The following is a 19,128-nucleotide window of genomic DNA, read 5'->3' as shown; positions in this document are numbered from 1 at the left end:
GAACCATGAGAGACGATGGACTCTGAAAAACAAACTGAGGGTTCTAGAGGGGAGGGGTTTGGGGGGATGGGTTAGCCTGGTGATGGGTATTAAAGAGGGCACATTCTGCGTGGAGCACTGGGTGTTATGCACAAACGATGAATCATGGAACACTACATCAAAAACTAATGATGTATGGTGATTAACATAACAATAAAAAAAGACATGTTTGAGGCCATGTGGCAGATACCTTTGGAGAGATGCCCAGAAAAGTAGTATTCCCATCACTCCTCTATCCATCTTTTCTAGCCTAAAAAAGGCATGGCTTCCTATTCTAGAACTAGAATGTGTGCTCTTCATGCTTTTGGGATTTGCTGAAGACAATGTGGCTACAATTAAATGACTTGGATATTTTCACCTTTATAAGATGCAGTAAGAGTGGCAGCTTAAATGATACGTGAGTCAAAGGTTAACTTCTATGCTAAAACATGTTCTTTAGGATGAGTTTGTATCTCAGGAAACAAATATGGAAAATCTTCACTTGCATTTTTTTTTTTGCTACAGTTAGGATAAGCATATAATAATTTATCCTCAAAACGAGGACACTTGAGAATGCAAGGAGGGTACTAATAATTATACCTGGACAACATAAACCAGAATTGTTCCAGGCAAACTGGGATATATGACCACTTACAGTACAGCCTTGGTGTTCAATATTATCACATTGTGTAACTTTAAGCCTTTAAGCATGACGATCTAATTTATTTTTTATAATTTTGTTTTATTTTAAAGATTTTATTTGAGAGAGAGAGAGCACGAGCAGGGGGAGAGGGAGAAGCAGACTCCCCGCTGAGCAGGGAGCCTGATGGTGGGGCTCGATCCCAGGACCCTGAGGTCCTGATCTGAGCTGAAGGCAGACGCTAAACCAACCGAGCCACCCAGGCACCCCCATGACAATCTAATTTAAAAAAGGAATATTAATATAGGTATTATATATTCGAGGTGTAATCCTTTAGTTATGCTACTACACCAAATAGATCTCTTTGGCTAGAAGGAAGGGTGTTCCATTTTTTTCCCTCGTGGTGCTGAGTATTATGATCTGCTTTACATTAACGTCACAGGAAACTAGTCAATTGCAGCAAATCACACTGCAGAGCTGAGCTTAAAGCTAAAACCTCTGTTCCCTGAGTCCCGTTGTTGCTCACTGAAACCATGAAGGGTTGCCTTCTAGAATTTGATCAGATTTCTATTGCAGATTCACCAGAGGTGGAGACTTATGACTGCCTTTCAGATAAGAAATCTTGTCAAATTTGTAAAGAGGCTTTTCCTAGTTCACATGAATCCTCTTTTTCCCACTTCCCTAAAAATCCTGGGTGCTAGTCCGAATCATGAGTCATGTACTTTTGGTCTTTTTTTGGAAAGATTTCTTTGGGCATTCAAGAAGTGATCCAGGTATTCATTAAGTTTAGTCCTTGGGAATTTTGTGTGTTGCAGTAACTAGGCAACGGTTAAGATGTTTTAACTTAGCATGTCCTGTACTGGCAAGTTTAAAAAAAGAACTGTCAAGCCATACTTGGCAGAACCTCCCTTGGACTCTCCCACCCTCTGTACAGTTCTCCTGTACATCTTGGCTGTCCTCCACGGCTAACAGAGGCCTCTTCTGTCTCAGCCTCTCTGACAGCCTCGTCCAAGCCTTTCCCACTGCAGAACAGCTGGACACCCACACTGTCCCTATAATCGCTAGGACTATGACTAGTGGTTTGATCATCCATTACCTTTCCTAACAACTCTCACGTCCATATCTGAAACCTACTCTTAATTGCTACACCTTTGAACATAATTTGCCTTTGTTTATGAAAATACAACTAAGTTCTAAGTTAGTAGTTTAAGAACTGTGCTTCTTCATCAACTATAAGGGCACACATTTCAGACACAAACTCTAGCTCTTAATTTAAAGTGAATTTCCAATGCCAACTCCTTCAATGACATGGAATGTGTAAAAGGTCTCCTATGTTCAATGTTAGAGGGATCTGACTTGCCAGGTATACAATTTTGGAAGCAGAACTACTGCACTAGAGACCAGGTAAGATGCTGTCCTTAGAAAGCAGGATTCTGTGGTACAGTGGTACAGGGCAAAAGCTTTGGTATCAGTCACAGCTAGGATTCGAATCTGTTCCTTACGTAGTAGCTATGTGACTCTATAACCTCTTAGCCTTAGTTTCATCATCTATAAAATGGGGATGAGAACTGTCCTTGTCTTAGAGGTTTGTTGTGCTGCTTAACTGAGATAGTGCATATAAACTGTTTAATGTAGTGTCAACTGCTTGTTTTTGTCTCCTTTTAGATTGTATGTATCTCAAAAGCAGGAGTGTTAAGAACTGAATGAGCCGAAGTATGTAAAAGGTACATAAAAGCTACCATTAGCTCCCAAGAAATTAAGCTAAGTAGGAAAATACATGAAGCTCAATTTAACTTGACTTCTTTGTCTAAAAAGTTAACCAGTTGTTTTCACCAGAGTTTTCCCATGGCTTTGGAACCCACCAGTGGCATCTTAAGGGGACAAGAACAAGTCAGGGTGTCTTGTGGGAGTTCTGGCAAGGGTCTAGACTGGTAAGCAAGCAATTGCATAAAAAGGGTACTGGATGCCTGAGCAAAACAGTGGACAACTCCTAAGCCTTAAAGACAGAACTGGGCACCATCCTTTATTACTATGACCTTGGGAATTTAACCTTTCTAAAAAAAAGGCTCTTTTTAATCTGCCCACCAATCTATGAAGAATGCTAGTCTAAATGACCATTTAAAAAAATGAGGCTTGGGCCCCTGGGTGGCTCAGTTGGTTAAGGACTGCCTTCGGCTCAGGTCATGATCCTGGAGTCCTGGGATTGAGTCCCGCATCGGGCTCCCTGCTCAGCGGGGAGTCTGCTTCTCCCTCTGACCCTCCCCCCTCTCATGTGCTCTCTGTCTCCCACTCTTTTAAATAAATAAATCTTTAAAAATAAATAAATGAGGCTTAACATAAAATAGGAACAAAGCAAAAACTGAGCAAAGTGTTAATTTCCTCTTTTATATGACACTAACACTTTAAGCTTGAATTCTAAATGGGCTAAGATTCTCTTCTACTTATGAATGTCTGATTATGATTTTAGCAAATCTCAACTAGGACATAGTCATCTACAACCGTTTTTGGAATTTAAAAGCAGCAAAACGTTTTGTTCCCCCAACAACGTGCGTGCGTTGTGAACCAACTTGTCCCCCCAAATTCACACTGAAGCCCTAACCTTGGATGTGATGGTATTTAGGCACGGAGCCTTTGGCAGCTAATTCCTTTAGATGAGGTCATGAGGGTGGAGCTGCATGATGGGATTACTGACTGTCCTGAGACACAGCACAGCTTGCTTCTCACTCTCCCCCACGAAGGAGGACAGTTAAGATGGCCACGAAGAGGCCAGAGAGCCCCTAGTGGGGAAGTGAGCAGGCCAGCACCTTGACTGCGGACTTCCCAGCCTCCAGAACTGTTGAGAAATAATTCCCCGTTGGTTAAAGCCACCCAGTCTACGATGTTCTGTTATGGCAGCCCAAGCTAATACACTAAGTAAAATAATAAGTGGAAGAGAGGAACTGCTTTAGAGAAAACACGGAGTAGGGAGGGACTAAGCTCTACCTCATTCAGGAACCCTAGGGTCCCACGATATAGAGTGAAAATAACTGTTTAATACCCACCCAAGAAGAATCACGTTCATGTGCCACAGGAACAAACTCTACGGGATGGCCCAAATTCTAGCGTATTAGTCTGAAAATAAGTGAATAGGATTCTATTTTCCTTTAGACATCTGTTGCAAAAAGGATTGGTGCTAAGTTTTAATATGGTGGTAAAAAAAGAACCTGCTTGGGTCAGGGACCTGGGGAAGAACGTGTCTGCTGATGTGATGTCATTTCACGATGGGGAAAAAAAACCCTAGCCTTGCTCCCGAATGATCTTTTATTTCACTACCTACTTCAGAGCTCCATTTGAGGTGGGTACCTTTAAGGGATAGAAAACATCAAACACAACTTAAAAATTTATGTTGCACTTTGTCCAATTATAAGGCAAAAAGCAGAAGACACTTTCAAAAGCATAATGCTGTACGAATGACTCATTTACAGCCCCACCCACACCGGGGTTCAAGACAGGCTAGCAAACCCACTGTGGAAAGGGAATGGCAAACTACCAAGTTTGATAATGTGACCCCCACGGTAGGCATAGTAGTTACACAGGAATAGAACCATCTTTCATAAAAGAAAGCGGGGGGTGGTGGCAGTTGGGCAGAGAGGGAAAGTTCCCCAACTCTGTAGATAACTTGGTTACAAAGAATAATGTAGCCTTGAAGGGAGAAGAGGAAACCCACACAGTGGACACCATGTTGCTGAAAGAGGGTCTGGAGAAGGTCGTTCCCAGGCAGCCTATTTAAATGCCTTAGTGAATGCAGGTCACACACCGAGGAGCATCTCAGGCCCTTTTTTTCTTTCTTTCTTTATGACAACAATTTTGTAATTAATTAGGCTCTGGACTTCTCAGGGAAGCCCAGAACTGGGCCTAAAGAATAAGATACAGGGAAAAACTTGTGAAACCATGAAAATACATTTTTTAAAAAAAGTTTTTAGGTATAATACACAAAAGCAAACAAGTTTATCTTAAAAAATATCAAGTATCACATCAATAGACTACTCCTAATTATAATTACTTCTTAAAGCAACATGTCTTTGTTTACAAATACAGCAGCAGGTGATAAAACCTAACATCTCAAACAGATTGCTTACAGTTCATAATACAAAACAAATGTCTATGTCTCAAATCACATTTTAGGCAGTTTAACTTAAAATGCATAGACAATTACATACATCAAATTTGTCATTATTAAGTCAATTTTAAAAATCACAATATTAAAAAATACAAAAACAAAACAAAACAAAACCTTTATAGAGCACGCATAAGAAGTCAAGTTTACTTAATGGCAACAATCAGTATCTGTTAACCAGTGACAGGCAGTTTAAGTGCCTTCATCCAGGGAAGAAGTGAAGAGGAAAAACCTCCTGTTACTTTGCACACGTGAACAGTTGCACCGACAAACACTACAATCTTGAGAAACATTAATTTCTTACTTTAAAAAAAAAAAAAGGTACACCACACTTTGCTGTTTAAAGTGTCCAAAGGCTGGCCTCTCATTTCCACCAGCGGCAAACTAAAACATGTTTCATCTAGGTAAACCAAAAATGGGTGTACTCATGCATTCTGTAAATGCTACCCCTAGACGGTAAGCCTCCACGGGACAGGCATTCTCCTTCTTCTCTGCAGCTCTGGGAGCTGGCAAAGCACCAGGATCAGACACTTGAGTGCTGAACAAATGCAGTTCTCAGATGTTTTCTCTAGCCAGGAGCTTGCCTGGCATTTCTTTAATACTGATTATTTTATTGGCAATTTTAATTTTACTTGGCAAAATTCTGAAAATAAAAAGTGTCTGTCCTTCAATACTCAATATTGCTCAAGATTAAATTTTAGTCTTCCCTGAAAGCTGCCCACCACTTTCTCTGCATAGTACCTCTATCAGCGTGATTCATCTGAATTTAACCTTATGCTTTTCAAAAACCAACACTTGAAGGTCTGTGCTTATTAGGTTTAATGTCCAGGGTTTATAACCCTGGCATTTTATAAATCTAGCACTCACTTATTCAGGGTGAGGAAGACATTGGCACTAATCATTTAGAAGTCTAGGCAACTGATGGACATGCAAACGAGACACAGCATCTCAACTGAAACGTGAGTAGAGCTTCGTCCTTCTGTACACAATTTCAAAAGCTGTCCTTTGGGGTACAACAGGTAGCACTTATTATTATTTGTGAGATAAAATTTTACGGGCAAAACCGACTTCTTCCTAGAAATAGGCCAATATTCTGTTGTAGTGGTGTGCCAGACCAAGGCCAAAAATTCACCCCCTTTTTTCTCTCCCCTTTTATCATTCTCTACTGAAAACAACAGGAAAACTGACGAAGGGAGGAGGGCCCTGGGTAATTAAAAGAAAAGTGTTGCCTATTGCTGAATAATCTATGTTCTACTTTATACAAAACAGGGCTGTGGAGTCTGAGTTGTAAACACCATCTTCAAAAGCATGAAAAGGCGTCAGGCTGAGCCCAGGACAGACAAGCCAAGGTATTATTTCAAGCACTCCTCCAAGGAGACTTGATTCTTGAGAACTGCGTGTGTGATGAGGACCTAAGATCTTTATTTTCATTTTCCGGTTTAACATTTCAAAATCTAAGATTCCAACTTCAGAAACACTAATCCTCAACACATCTCGATTATCTCCATCAAATTTGTCTTAAAGTTCTTGCTCAGAGAGAGCCCAAGTGCCAGCATATTCCATCCTGTGTACTCCCTTCTGAGACCAAACAAACTTTCTAAGAAACAGTCTCTTCCCTAAACTGATGCCGGCCTACCAGGACTGGTTTCGAAAGCAACCTTATTCCCTTGTAAAGAGAAAAACCTTCCCCCCCGTGCTTTCCCCCCATTCCTCCGCTGGAACAACTTCTGCTTTTAACTTTACCCTGAACCTAAGAATACATTTTTGTCCCCAGAGTACCCACGTGCATTAAGATTCTCCCCGCAAGCTGAGAAATAATGCTCTACAAAACTAAAAGGAACATAAAAGCAAATTCTTGTCCCTTTGATTTCCATTCTTAGGTTAAAAAAATTTCACAACTACTAGTTGGAAAGTCCTTGAAAAGAAAAGAAAAGGTGTTATGTCTAGGGCACATGGGGCAGTATGGGTCACTAGCAAAGCTGATGTATTTATTGGGGGTAGTAATTCCAAATCTCACGTTCATGTTCCTTCAAATCCTTTAGCAGATTTTCTCCTCTAATAAATGGACTCCACGATCACAGATTCCCAAACGTGCTACCACTTCTCTTAATCAAACAGTATCCTCTAGTGTTACATTAAATATTGCATCTAAAGCCAGAGTTGTCAACTTCTCCCAACTTTTAACACAACCAAAATAACCACCAGGCGAGAGACCTTGGCCGCTCTCTCACTTTTCCTCTCATCCCCCACTTAGCTGACATACTGCCCGACCGTTTAAGCTAGAATACCTTTTAGGGCTACTGCCTTGTAAATGGGAGGCTGCTCTGACCAAAGATTCCAAGAGTGTTGTAGACTGGTGCGGCCTGTCCTTGCAAGGAAGCAAAAGAAAACAAGACCGCTTGTGCCACTCTGTAGGAGCTGTCTAACGACATTCCCCAGTCTGAAGATACCTAAACAACTCAGCTTCAATTCTGAAAGCCTGACTCTATCATCTACTTAAAAGGGAGTTTAAACACTGAATGTTCTTCTCAAAGGTGACCATCTTGCTTTCTTAAAAGGAGGTAGCTATCAAACCATTAAATTGGCAGCATTTGGCATTCTTGACATTTTAACTCTAAGAGAAACAAAACTACTAAATACTTTATTTCTAAGCAAAAACAAGAGCTCCAGCATAAATCTCTCCTAGACTAGTCATGAAATCCATGACATATTTTAGTAACCCGATGGATACATTCAAAGGTTCAAAATGTTATTTGACAAATAACATAGTCAGTTCTAAGACTCTAAGGATCTGACTTAGAGATAGTTCGGTGGTTACAAACAACACTAATTTAAGCGACAGTCACACTGCTTACTTTCAACAGAATGCAGAGATCTACACCTTATTATTATTAGTTTCAGTATTAGAGCTAGAGAATAATTTTTAAGGATGGCACTCAATCCTACCTATTTACCTGTCAACAAACACAGAACTGAACTGTTAGCCATAAGCACTTTACAAAAGATGCAGGAAACTATGCAAAAGACAATGACACAGCTTAACCAGGCTCTGAAAGACACATACACATTTTGATCGCACTTGTACAAAGAGTCATGTCTAAATGACTAAGGTTCTTGAAACTTAACTGCTATATGTGTTTACAACAGACTCCTAGAGTGTGCCAGTTTTCCGTATCAGGGAAAAACTGAAGGATGTGCTCCTTCTAAAGAACTGAGGCAGAGGGACCTATAAGAAAGGGTCTGAGTAGAAGAGTGTTCTGTGGGAATGCAAGTTACTTGTCACTATGAAGCAATTTCCAGGGTTTCCTCTGGCTTGAGGTTTAAGACAAAGGAGAGAATTATTTCCTTCTTTGAGTTCTTCCCAAAGCAATACGGACATCTCAAAATCTATTCCAAAGCAATACAGAGATGACCAATTCTCTAATAAGAATTTACACACGTTGGCCTGCATTAAAAATAAAAAAGTTTTCATAAATGGCAGATTTTAGAGCTGTGTGACCCATCTGGCTAAAAATAAAGCAGATCAGGTAGAACTCAAAATCATAGAAAAGTTTTTACTAAAAGCTCAAGGATAAAAATGAGCACTGCCAGGCTAATGAACTCAACATCTGACAATAATTACCAAAAGCTTTAAAATATAGATCCAAACTACAACCTCAAGAGGACCAGGTTTATTTATTCTATAGACAGAGCAGTTCAAGATGCTGAGAGGCAACATTTGTTTAAATTATGACAATGTGATTGTTTTCAAAGTGTGTTTATTTGGGGAAAAAGTGATTATAGAAAAATACTTGAAATAATTTGCCAATGAGGTTGCAGATTCTAACAATAATCCACATCATCTTCGATTTTTAAGTGTGTGGTTTCATAATTTAAACAAATTGAAATCTTGTTTTAAACAAATTGTATCAAAGAGCTATTCAATATACTTCATCGCTTTAACGTTCCATAAAAACCGAATAAAAATCACATTTGAATGATTTACTTTTACATTTTTATCTGACTGTATCCATCAGACGTACTATACATCCAAGTACAAGAGGCAGATATCTTCTCTGAGAGGTGCAAGAGTTGTTCTTTCATGAATGCCCTCTAAGAATAGTGAAACCAGCAATTTTTATATATGCATATTCATGTGCATATACATGTACTTCAAAAAGCAAAGCGTCCTCTCTTCGTCCATTAACTTAATGGTAAGACTGCAATAGAAAAAAGAAAAAGTAAACCTCGAGTTTTTCTAAGTGGAGTTTATTAACTCCTTGCTGTGGTTTAAAATAAACTTACTGCTTAATAAATCCAAACGGCAAGTCATCCCATTTATTTTGGCATACAATTTGCAAACAAACAAACAAAAATTTGTATAGCAAGAAGTTAATACTAATGAAAGTAAGTTTTGGGGGCATTTTATTAAGATTCCTTTTCCTTTACAGTTGAGGTGGATGTTTCATTAATCTAGTTGGAGACCTGATTATTTTGTTAAGAGTCATTCCCCACCCCCCAAGGAGAATCATGATTCTTTCTTAAGACTCACGTGGCTTACTTCTGGGGGGAAGTGGGATGCTTTTCTATTTGGTTGTATGTCCAAGACAGGTTCTCCAACTAAGATGTCAATCCTACCACTCTGGCTTGGCTGACAGTAAAGCATGAAGCATTACCTGTAACTGACAATGCAGAATAGTGGTATAATCTGGAGCTCAATGCTGCGGAGGATCTAACAGAACTTTGGCTGAGCAACACTAGGGAGAGTTACAGGAAGGACAGGAAAGGCTATGTATTCACTGTCCTAGATGCTCTAAAAATCTACCTCTGTATGAAGTCACAAAGGCAGAAACTTTTTACCGAACTGTGCTTTGGTGTGATGCCATAAAATGCGACAGAGAAATACTTAAAAAAAAAAAAAAAGTCCAGTGACGTGCACCTGAGTTTTCTTCAGGGATGTTATTGAGGACATTGCTTACTACATTACAAAGTCTTTGGGAAATTTTTCTATTTTCAGTACCAGGAATACTTTTGTTTTCATCCTTCTAAATGCTTTATCTGGAGCCTGAGATTTACCCTTACCTTATATACACACATCCCTTCTTTTAAAAGTTTTAAATGCTTTTTAATCTTCTCTCTGAACCCAGAGGCAAATCATCTTTCAGTTGTGCTTATGTGACTGTTAGTGCATTTCAGATAACAAATTTAACACTCACATGGGGGCCACCAGGCATCGGTGGAGCACCAGAAGGTCCTGAAGGCACGTGAAAAGGACTGTTGGGAGCGGGGTAGAGTCCTGGTGTGGGGTACGATCCTGCGGGGGCGGGGTACGGTGCTGGTGGGCCCCAGGCTCCCGGTGGAACCGTGCCCCATGGAACGGGCGGCGCTGCCCCTGGTGCTTGGGGCGGGGGCGCGGGGTATGGCCCTGGAGACGGGTATGGCATATTAGGGGTAGGATACTGCCCTCCCATTCCAGGTGCCCAAGGTCCCGAAGACATGGATCCCCATGGACCTAAAGGACCAGCAGCAGCTGGATCTGTGGGTGCCCCATATGGTCTTGGAAGCTCTGGAAAGGGCATATTTGGTGTAGGATATGGCCCCGTGGGGCCAGGGCCTGGCACAGTTGGGGCTGGATAAGGACCACCCGGTGGGGGACATGATGGTCCAGAAGGAGGAAAGGGTGCTGGGGGTCCTGGAGGTGGTCCGGTGGGAGGCACAGAGGGATACATTCCTGTTGGTGCTGGTCCAAAAGGCACAGTGGAGGGTGTTGCACTTGGTGGGAGTCCAGATGGCACAGAAGGTGGAGCACTTGGGTTATTCCAAGGGTTGGAACTTGGCCAGCCTTGAGGTTGGCCAGGTTTTGTATTGCTCACAGCAGAGGTTTTGGCAGGGGAGTGTTCAGGTAGTGCATCTGCCAACTGGAATACAAAACAGGCATGTATCAATCTTATTTAGGGCCAAATCATGTCAAGCATGATTATAAACTAATAAAGGATAGTAAGCTGTAGGGATTACAAACTCCTAGAACATCTTCAATAGCCAAACTGCTCGGTTTAAAAACAATTCATTTAATATAAAAATCAACTTTCCAATGCAAATTCCTTAGAGGAGATCAAATTTTCTAAATACAATTACTCAAAATACTGTGGATTTGAATCCTGGCTTTACCTCAAACAAGTTACATACTCTCTGAGCTTTAGTTTCCTCATTAAAAAAAAAAAGAAAAAAAAAAAGCTTAGCATTAACTTGAGGCTTAAATGAGATAATTCATGTAATACCCTTAACATAGTGCCTGGTGTATATTATATTCCAAAAATGCTGGCCATTATTAACACTGCCATGTGAACAGAGAACAGAAGCAACTTAACACTTTTCAAATTTTTTTACTTAAGGATTCATAAATATATATAACAGAATAAAATTTCAAACATATTATATCTAAGTCAATTAAGGCAGATCAGCTATTAAAATCACATGCTCTCCCCGGCCAAAAGCAAGATCACAATAAGCATCTCTTTTAAATTAAAAGACTTATATGGCCTGCAGTTAGAACTAGGTCATTTTCTTAAGAGCCAAAATACTTATGAAGGATAAATGCATCAACTTACCGAAAATTCATCAGACATTTTCCTAAAAAAGAGAAAGAAAGGAAAAAAAAAAAGAGAATACTTCAAAACCAGTGCTTAACATTTCCTATATATTCTTTAAGGAACTCTGTATACACTACTGTTATTTAATCATATATGCAAAGTCTTTTTCTTTATATAGGGAAAACTTTCATTGTAGTTCATGTAGTTCTACAAATGTCATCCCCTTTTACTGGCAGCACATCATATAAAAGTGATCCACAATATAGTATGCATTCTCATTTTGGTGGTAGTTTAGGTTGTTTGCACTGTGAGCTGTTTTAAACAATGATAGAGTGAACACTTCTCAACACATATCCTTGTGAATGTGTCATCAGGAAAAAGTACTGGAAGTGAAATATGCAGTCAACAGGTAAGGCTATCTAAAATAAAATACATCTTAAAAGTCCATGTCACTTTAAAGTCCTTTACCAATTACACTCTTTTAAGATTTTATTTACTTATTTGAGAGAGAGAGAGAGAGAGAGAGAGAGAAAGGAGCAGTGGGAGAGGCAGAGGGAGAAGCAGACCCCTTGCTGAGCAGGGAGTTTGATATGGGGCTGGATTCTGGGACCCCAAGATCATGACCTGAGCCAAAGTCAGATGCTTTATTGACGGAGCCACCCAGGTGCCCCTAACTTAATGTATAATCTATCTTTTCTTGGTGTATATGACAAGCTACCCTTAACACATTCTACTGCCAATATTGACAACAAATACAGAGTACCACAGAACAGGTACAGTACTCAAAGTGTTTTAGGTGGGTAATCTCATTGAATAGATGCACATTCTTTCACTCAGTTGACAGCTTGAGAAAAGGAAGCTCATCAAGTTAACTCGTTTAAGGGGACAGAGCTAGTAACAAGTAGAAAAGGGGTCAAACTCAGGTACAATCTGACTCCAGAGCCAAGGCTCTTAACCACCAGGCTACAGAGCCTCTATTATTTCCCATGGATATTTTGAAGTCTGTTCTTCCCTACTGATCTGCACCACAACATTCTATCTTAATTTCAGTAGCTTTATATTTTTAGCAAATTTTAATGTCAGATGACCTATTGCTGTTGTCTTTTCCCCCTAGATTCCTGAATATTCTGTTTATTTTTTCCAGATCATTTTGTAAAAAAATAAAAAGAATCTGTTGGTGTTCTGGTTGGAATTGCATTAAATTTACAGATTAATTTAGAGAACATGTAACATATTCAAAATATCAGATCTTCTCATTCAAGAACAAGGTAGATTTTCCTAGTTCCCATCATTGTCATTTATCACTCAATAGTTTATTTTTTTAAAGTAAACTCTAGCCTTAATGTGGGGCTTAAACTCACAGCCCTGAGATCAAGAGTCCCATGCTCTACTCACTGAGCCAGCCAGGCACCCCTATGTGAAAAAATTTTAGTGTATCACTTTTGTAAGCAGTAACGTTACTAAATTATTTTATTCCTTTAAGTGTCACAGCTGATTTCCTGGGATTTCGGGTACAGAATTATGTCATCTGCAACAATCATCATCATAATAATAATTTTACATTCTTTGTCCGATATTTACACCTTTTTTCCTTTGCATCTGCTAAACTTAACAATGAAATGTTAAATAGTGATAGTAAGCACAATGGTCTTGTTCCCAACTCTCCTTGAAATGCTTCCAATGTTTAAATAAAATTCCCATTTTCAGTTTGAGATGGAAAAAGTTACATTAAAGATGTCTATTTATGCCTATGTTGCTAGATTTATTTATTCCTATTTTGCTAGTTAAAAAACATTTAGAGGAAAAAACAACATTTAGAGATGACACTGCATTTCTTCAGATCTTTTTGACATCTAATGAGCTGATCACAAGAGTCTTTCTCCTTTGACCCATGTACACAGTTAATTATATATAAAAATTGCTTAATACTGAGCCATCCTTGCATTCTTAGAGTTTTATTTTCAAGTACAATTGGCTAACAGGAATGATAAAGAAAAAGAATATGAAGCCTACAACTGCTATGACCTTGCTATTTATTCAGAATATCAAAAAACACATCTTGAATATAAAGCAACTATCCAATCACTCCCACGTTAAGGCTTTATAATAAATCATTATATCACACAATAGTAAATTCTTAAGATGAACATCTGAAGAAACTTTTATCAGTGCATGGCAAGTTTAAAGTCTACCTAAGATTAACATGTTTTTCAAATAGGGTGAGCCTTTCTGAAACAGAAAATGGTTCTGTATCAAAGTTCACATTAATTCTGAAGCAGAGAACTAACAAAGCAATACATTCAATTTCATGTGGTCCTGCTGTTCAGGTTTTCAGAATTACTTTTCCCTCTTAAAAAAATACACACACACACACACACACACAATATAAAGTTAACTAATTATAAAATTACATTAGAATGTACGTTATTCCGTAAGTTAGTAATCTTAAACGGACTCACAACTCTGGCTTTCCAAATTTGAAGTTAAAAATTAAATCCTGGGGGCTCCTGGGTGGCTCAGTAGGTTAAGCATCTGCTTTCAGCTCAGGTCATGATCTCAGGGTCCCGGGATCAATCCCTGAGTCTGCCTCCCTGCTCAGCGGGGAGCCTGCTTCTCCCTCTCCTTCCCACTCGTGCTCTCTCTCGCTATCTCTGTCTCTCTCTCAAATAAGTAAATAAAATCTTAAAAAAAAATTAAATCCTAGAAGATAAAGGAGGTATTAGAATCTTAATGATTAAGTAATGAAGCCCTAACTAAAGGAATTAAAAGTAGATCATTTCTTGTTCTACAGCACTTTTAGTAAAGTGACCTTCTCTCCGTGTCTAGAATATACAGTGTTCTTATTAATAGGAAACATTCTAATTTATTCTTACTTTCATCATAAAAAGGTAAAACATAAAGTTGAACATCAGTGTCTGAATATGAGAAGAGTTACATAATTTTTTTTGAGTTATGTAATTTTTTAAATCTAGATTTTCTAAAAAACTATTCCAAAATACCTAGATTATGCTAATTTTTTAAAGGGGAGGGGAGAGGCAGAGGGAGAGACTCTTGAGCAGGCTGCACGCCCAGCGTGGATCCCCACACGGGACTCCAGCTCATGAGATCATGGTCTGAGCCCAAATCAAGAGTTGGGCACATAACCAACTGAGCTACTCAGGCGCCCCTGGATTATGCTAATTACGATGAGGCCAAAAGAAAAAAAAGGTTTATAATCAAGAAAGATTTTCATTTTTCATTTTAGAATACTGTAAAGCTATTATTTCCAAAACTTTCCATTACTACTTTATGGCAGGATCTATGCATCATCTGAAAAATAATCATTCTATTTTCTGAGCAGCAAGAACAGTAATTTAAAAACAGTACAAAATTTCTTTGGACATACACTAGAAAAGTAAAACATTTCTGTTAACTCTTATGGCTTTTAGAGTAACATGGCAATCCAATCACAAGGAGGTTTTAAAAAGCTGAACTCTGTAAATTACTAGTGACTACGAAACAAGGCCACTATTTCAAAGGGGCCATCACATTGTGGTGGAGTGATAAAAAGCATAGAACTAGACAGTTATGAAATATGGACATCAATCCTCTTGACTAAGGTAAACTCCTTAACCACAGACCATTTCTCATCTGCAAGACAGTTTTAATTCCTGACTACTTTACAGATAATTAAAAGTAACATGTTTAATAATCTATAAAGTAGTACAGACATGTAAGATGTTTATTAAAAGAAACTTAAGAGGGGCGCCTCGGTGGCTCAGTGGGTTGAGTGTCCCACTCTTGGTTTTAGTTCAGATCATGATCTCAGGGTCATGGGATCAAGCCCCACTTCGGGCTCCCTGCTTGTGCTCCAGGAGAGGAGTGCCTTGAGATCCACCATCCCCATGCCCCTCCCCTCAACTCCCACACCCTCTCTAAATCAATAATACAATCTTTAAAAAAAAATCCTCTCCCTCTCCTTTTGCCCCTCCCCACCTCTTAAAAAAGTAAATAAGAAACTAAGAGAAATGGGGGGAGATGATGGTAATATGCTGAAAATACAAAGTTTGAATTAGAATATCGTTTTACCATTGGCTCTTTTATCAGGTACGTTCTATTTTACATTTGGGCAACTCAAGGATCTGGGGACTTGATAAAGGTTTGGAGTATTTTAAACTTTTTAAAGCCATGTAACTTTAAAAAATCATTTTTTTAATACTTATTCCTGGAACATACATACCAGGCACTGTATTGGGCTTTAGGGAAATGAGCAACACTGCATGGAAAAAATCCTTAAGGAATTCAGTCTGGTGAAGAACTAACCTTTAAACAGTAATTACCTTACCTGGAGTAAGCACAGGGCACCAAGGGAGTACCTCAAAGAGCTCCTAAAGGAATCAAGGAAGGGAGTGTCAGGGGAGGAATCCTGGGGAAACAATGGAGAGCGAGCCGGGCGTGGGGGATGGTGGCACAGGCCCTAGGAAGGACGAGCAGATGGTGCAAAAGCTGGAGGAGGCAAGAGGACGCCCCGGGAAGTGCAAGCAGTTCAGATTGGTCGGACTACAGAAAGGAGAGGGGAGAGGAGTCAGCAGAGAGCCTTCAGACCAAGGCTTCAGTGTCTCCATCAGATTCAGCTCACCTGAGTGACTCTGTTTTCCATCTATAAAGGGGCTAGTGATGTGAAAGACTGAATGGTACTCCTAAATTGTCTATAATAACAGTGCTCCAAAAATAGCGGGTGGGCAACAGATACATTGCCCCCTCTTCCTTTGTACACAGATATGCAGCCTAGGTTGAGCGACCCTGAAAGTTACCACTGCCTAGATAAAACCGCAGCTCTTCACTCGCTGGCTCTGGACAGGCTGAACTCCTCAAACCTCAGAGATATAAGTAGACAGGAATGGCATCCACCTCACAGACCTGCCCTGAGACTTACATAATAAACAAATCTCCTGGTCACTGTCCGGCACACAAGGAAAACTCAACAAACGTCAGCTTTTACAACTGCTGTTATAGGTCTGTAAACCTTTCTCTGAAGTTCTCCATTCAGAAACTTCTGAAAAGAAAAGAAACCTTCACAAAACGGTGGCAAAGCCTGGCCTGAGGATATTTATAGTTTCCATTAAGTCATACCTATCACTGCACAAATATGAATGTTGTCTTAGGGACGCTGCCGCAACTTTGCCGGGGTGATAGCTCTTGTCTATGCATCTTATTCTCTTCCTAAAATCTAACGATACAATCCAAAGATTTCCGAATTCCAAAACACACTGGCCCCAAGCCTTGCAGTTAAGGCATGGGTCTCTCTCTGTTCCTCCTGGAGAGAGGAAAAGAACATTCTAATACACACAACCCAAGTTTCTGAGACAAACTAGTTTCGAATAGGAGGTTCAGAGACGCCAGTACCAAGAAAAATTTCTGTTCTTCCTGCCCAATGAATACAGCCGAACAAAGAACTTCTGAAAGATCTCTGAAGGCTATCTTGGCCTGTAATGAAGATTGGTTTTCAAAACAGGCCTTTACAATCATCAGGTGTGAGAGTGCGTATTTCTTTGGCTTTAAGGCTATAAAAATTTTTTTTCGGTATGGTTTGATTGCCTCAACATTAGAAATTTTATCCGGTAAAAGCACTGCTCTTGGTTTTCAAAGAGGAAATGGTTCAGCTATTTATAACCTTCCATGCGTAACATAAGCTCCTAAATCCTAAAAAAGAGAGTATCACCGAACTCAGCGCTTCTCACGGTTTCTGTCATGTGTATTCATCGAATGTATTAGCTAGCAACTCCTTTGGTAAGTAACGACCAGAACGTTGTCACATTGCGGACAATCTTAATTAAGCAAGTGCCAGATTCCTCCAAGACTATTCAGGCCCATCTCTCCCGTTTTATTAGAAATTAATGAATGGGGGAAGGGGGTCGGGGCCAAGGGGCGCGAGCCGGGAACCCTTTAGGGCCAAACGAACAAAGAGAGTCCGGGATCAACCGGAGCGAACCGGCCTCCGAGCGGGTCTCGCCGCCCGGGAAGGGGTGGGGGTGGGTGGGGTGGGTGGGGGTGGGGCCGGGCACGCTAGCCGCCCCGCCCCCAAACCAGGCCTGACGTCAAGTGCGGAGAAACCCGTCGGGCGCGACGTCACCCGCCTCCGACGCCTCCTCCCCGGGGAGCTCTCGGGGGGCACGTCGCAGCTCAGAGGAAGATGGCGGGGGCAGACGCTTAGTCCCGGCCGCCGAAAAGGCGATTCCAGGTACCTCTGTTACCGCGCCTGTCTCCCGCTTGGGCGCTCTCCCTTGCGCCCCTCCACGATCCCCACTAGCGCCGAAGCAGCCTCACCCGGCAAGATCCGAGCCCGCAGCAAAGTCTAGAAGCGACGATGGGTCCGAGCGAACCGGGCGCCGAAGAACCGAACGCGGAGTGACTGACGGCAGCAGCGGCGGCAGCACCAGCAACACCAGCACTAACAGCGCGCGGCTCCTCCTGGCGCCGGAACAGGAAGCGCCGAGCGCGCCGCCCCCGCCAGCGCTCTCCCCTCCTCCCGGGGCCGGGCCGGGCAGCGCGCGCGCCCCCAATAGGCTTTCGGCGGTACTGCGGCCTGCCCGGCAGGGTGGGGCGGCGCGGCTGCTCTTCGGGCTCGCCCAGGGTGGCTGTTTTCTTCTGGTGGGCGGGAGGAAAGCTCCCCGGTTTTCCGGAATTCTGAGCACTCGGAGGAAATGTCTGTAGTCAGTGATGTTCTGGGCATCCCGGCGGAAGTTGCTAACTTGTTTCCTGGAGTGGTGTAAGGACTGGTTCTGGATTTCCTACGCTTAGGGATTTTTACAGCCGGGCCTCGAAGCTGGCTGGGTGTGGATGCGGCCAACCAGCGGATACTGGCCCTCGGGCCCAAATGGAGGAGCGCTAAAGGAACGACACAGGAAAGGGAAGACGTTTGTAAATAGCTTGGCAATTGATACTAAAAGCTGTCTATGCAGGCTTTTCCTGATCAATGCCTCTTCCCTCCACATGTTCAGAACTTTACCTATTCTAGGTCAGTTCTGAAGGATAATGGATAAATTCCCCCAGCGCCAAGGAAATCTGGCGAGTTATGCAGATGCCATAATTATATAGTGTGTAAAATATATATACATATAGTATGTACATATACGTAAAAATACGTTAGAAGGATGCAGAATCATTACAACATTTTGCTTTGTGTTACCCGTTAGTGGGTCACTGGGCATAGGCATTTTATTAGAAATTTCTTAAACGAAGATTTACTCCTGGATATGCTCCTCCAGCACACATACTTGTCTTACTGAAAAACGAGCTATAGAGAAACTGCAAATACCCAAGCCTGTTGAAGACTTATTTTTGGACAGGGAAAATGGTCTATGGAAAAGGGTATTAGTGTGACTTACTCTGCCCTCAGGAGTCAGTGAATCCACAGTGCCTTGTGGAGCTATAAGGAAGCCTGAGTCACCAGAAGTCAGTAAACCTATATTTAAAATTTTGGCATTTCTCTTCATTAGGTTATTGTTTTAATTCTGGTATTTAAAAAGATTTTATTAGAGAACAAGAGAGCACAAGCTGGGGGACCCACAGAGGGAGAGGGAGAAGCAGGTTCCCCCCTGAGCAGTGAGCCAGTCACGGAGCTCCATCCCAGGACCCCGGGATCATGACCTAGCCGAAGGCAGACTCTTCACTGACCGAGCCACCCAGGCGCCCCTTAATTCTGAATTTAAAACGTTGTACTGAAATACGAGATTTTCGGTCAAAAAATTTTTGTGCCCAGGTTG

The 19,128-nt window shown here is 41.1% G+C and overlaps 1 protein-coding gene across 1 annotated transcript; it reads right to left on the bottom strand.

Annotated features, from left to right (window-relative positions):
- Positions 1-4,459: 4,459 nt before the first annotated feature.
- On the bottom strand, positions 4,460-17,851 carry MAPK1IP1L (mitogen-activated protein kinase 1 interacting protein 1 like). Its single transcript, XM_025870006.2, has 4 exons — positions 17,690-17,851; positions 11,402-11,423; positions 10,010-10,711; positions 4,460-9,013 (listed from the first exon to the last, which is right to left on the bottom strand). The coding sequence occupies exons 2-4, from the start codon at positions 11,417-11,419 to the stop codon at positions 9,002-9,004; spliced, it is 732 nt and encodes a 243-aa protein (XP_025725791.1). The 5' UTR covers positions 11,420-11,423; positions 17,690-17,851; the 3' UTR covers positions 4,460-9,001.
- Between the last annotated feature and the right edge of the window lie 1,277 nt (positions 17,852-19,128).

The sequence above is a fragment of the Callorhinus ursinus genome, unplaced genomic scaffold (genome assembly GCF_003265705.2).
Source record: "Callorhinus ursinus isolate GAN/ISIS: 27379988/994484 unplaced genomic scaffold, GSC_fseal_2.0 scaffold8, whole genome shotgun sequence".
Lineage (NCBI taxonomy): Eukaryota > Metazoa > Chordata > Mammalia > Carnivora > Otariidae > Callorhinus > Callorhinus ursinus.
The sequence above is the reverse complement of the archived record's forward strand: the minus strand, read 5'-3'. Positions and strand labels throughout refer to the sequence as shown.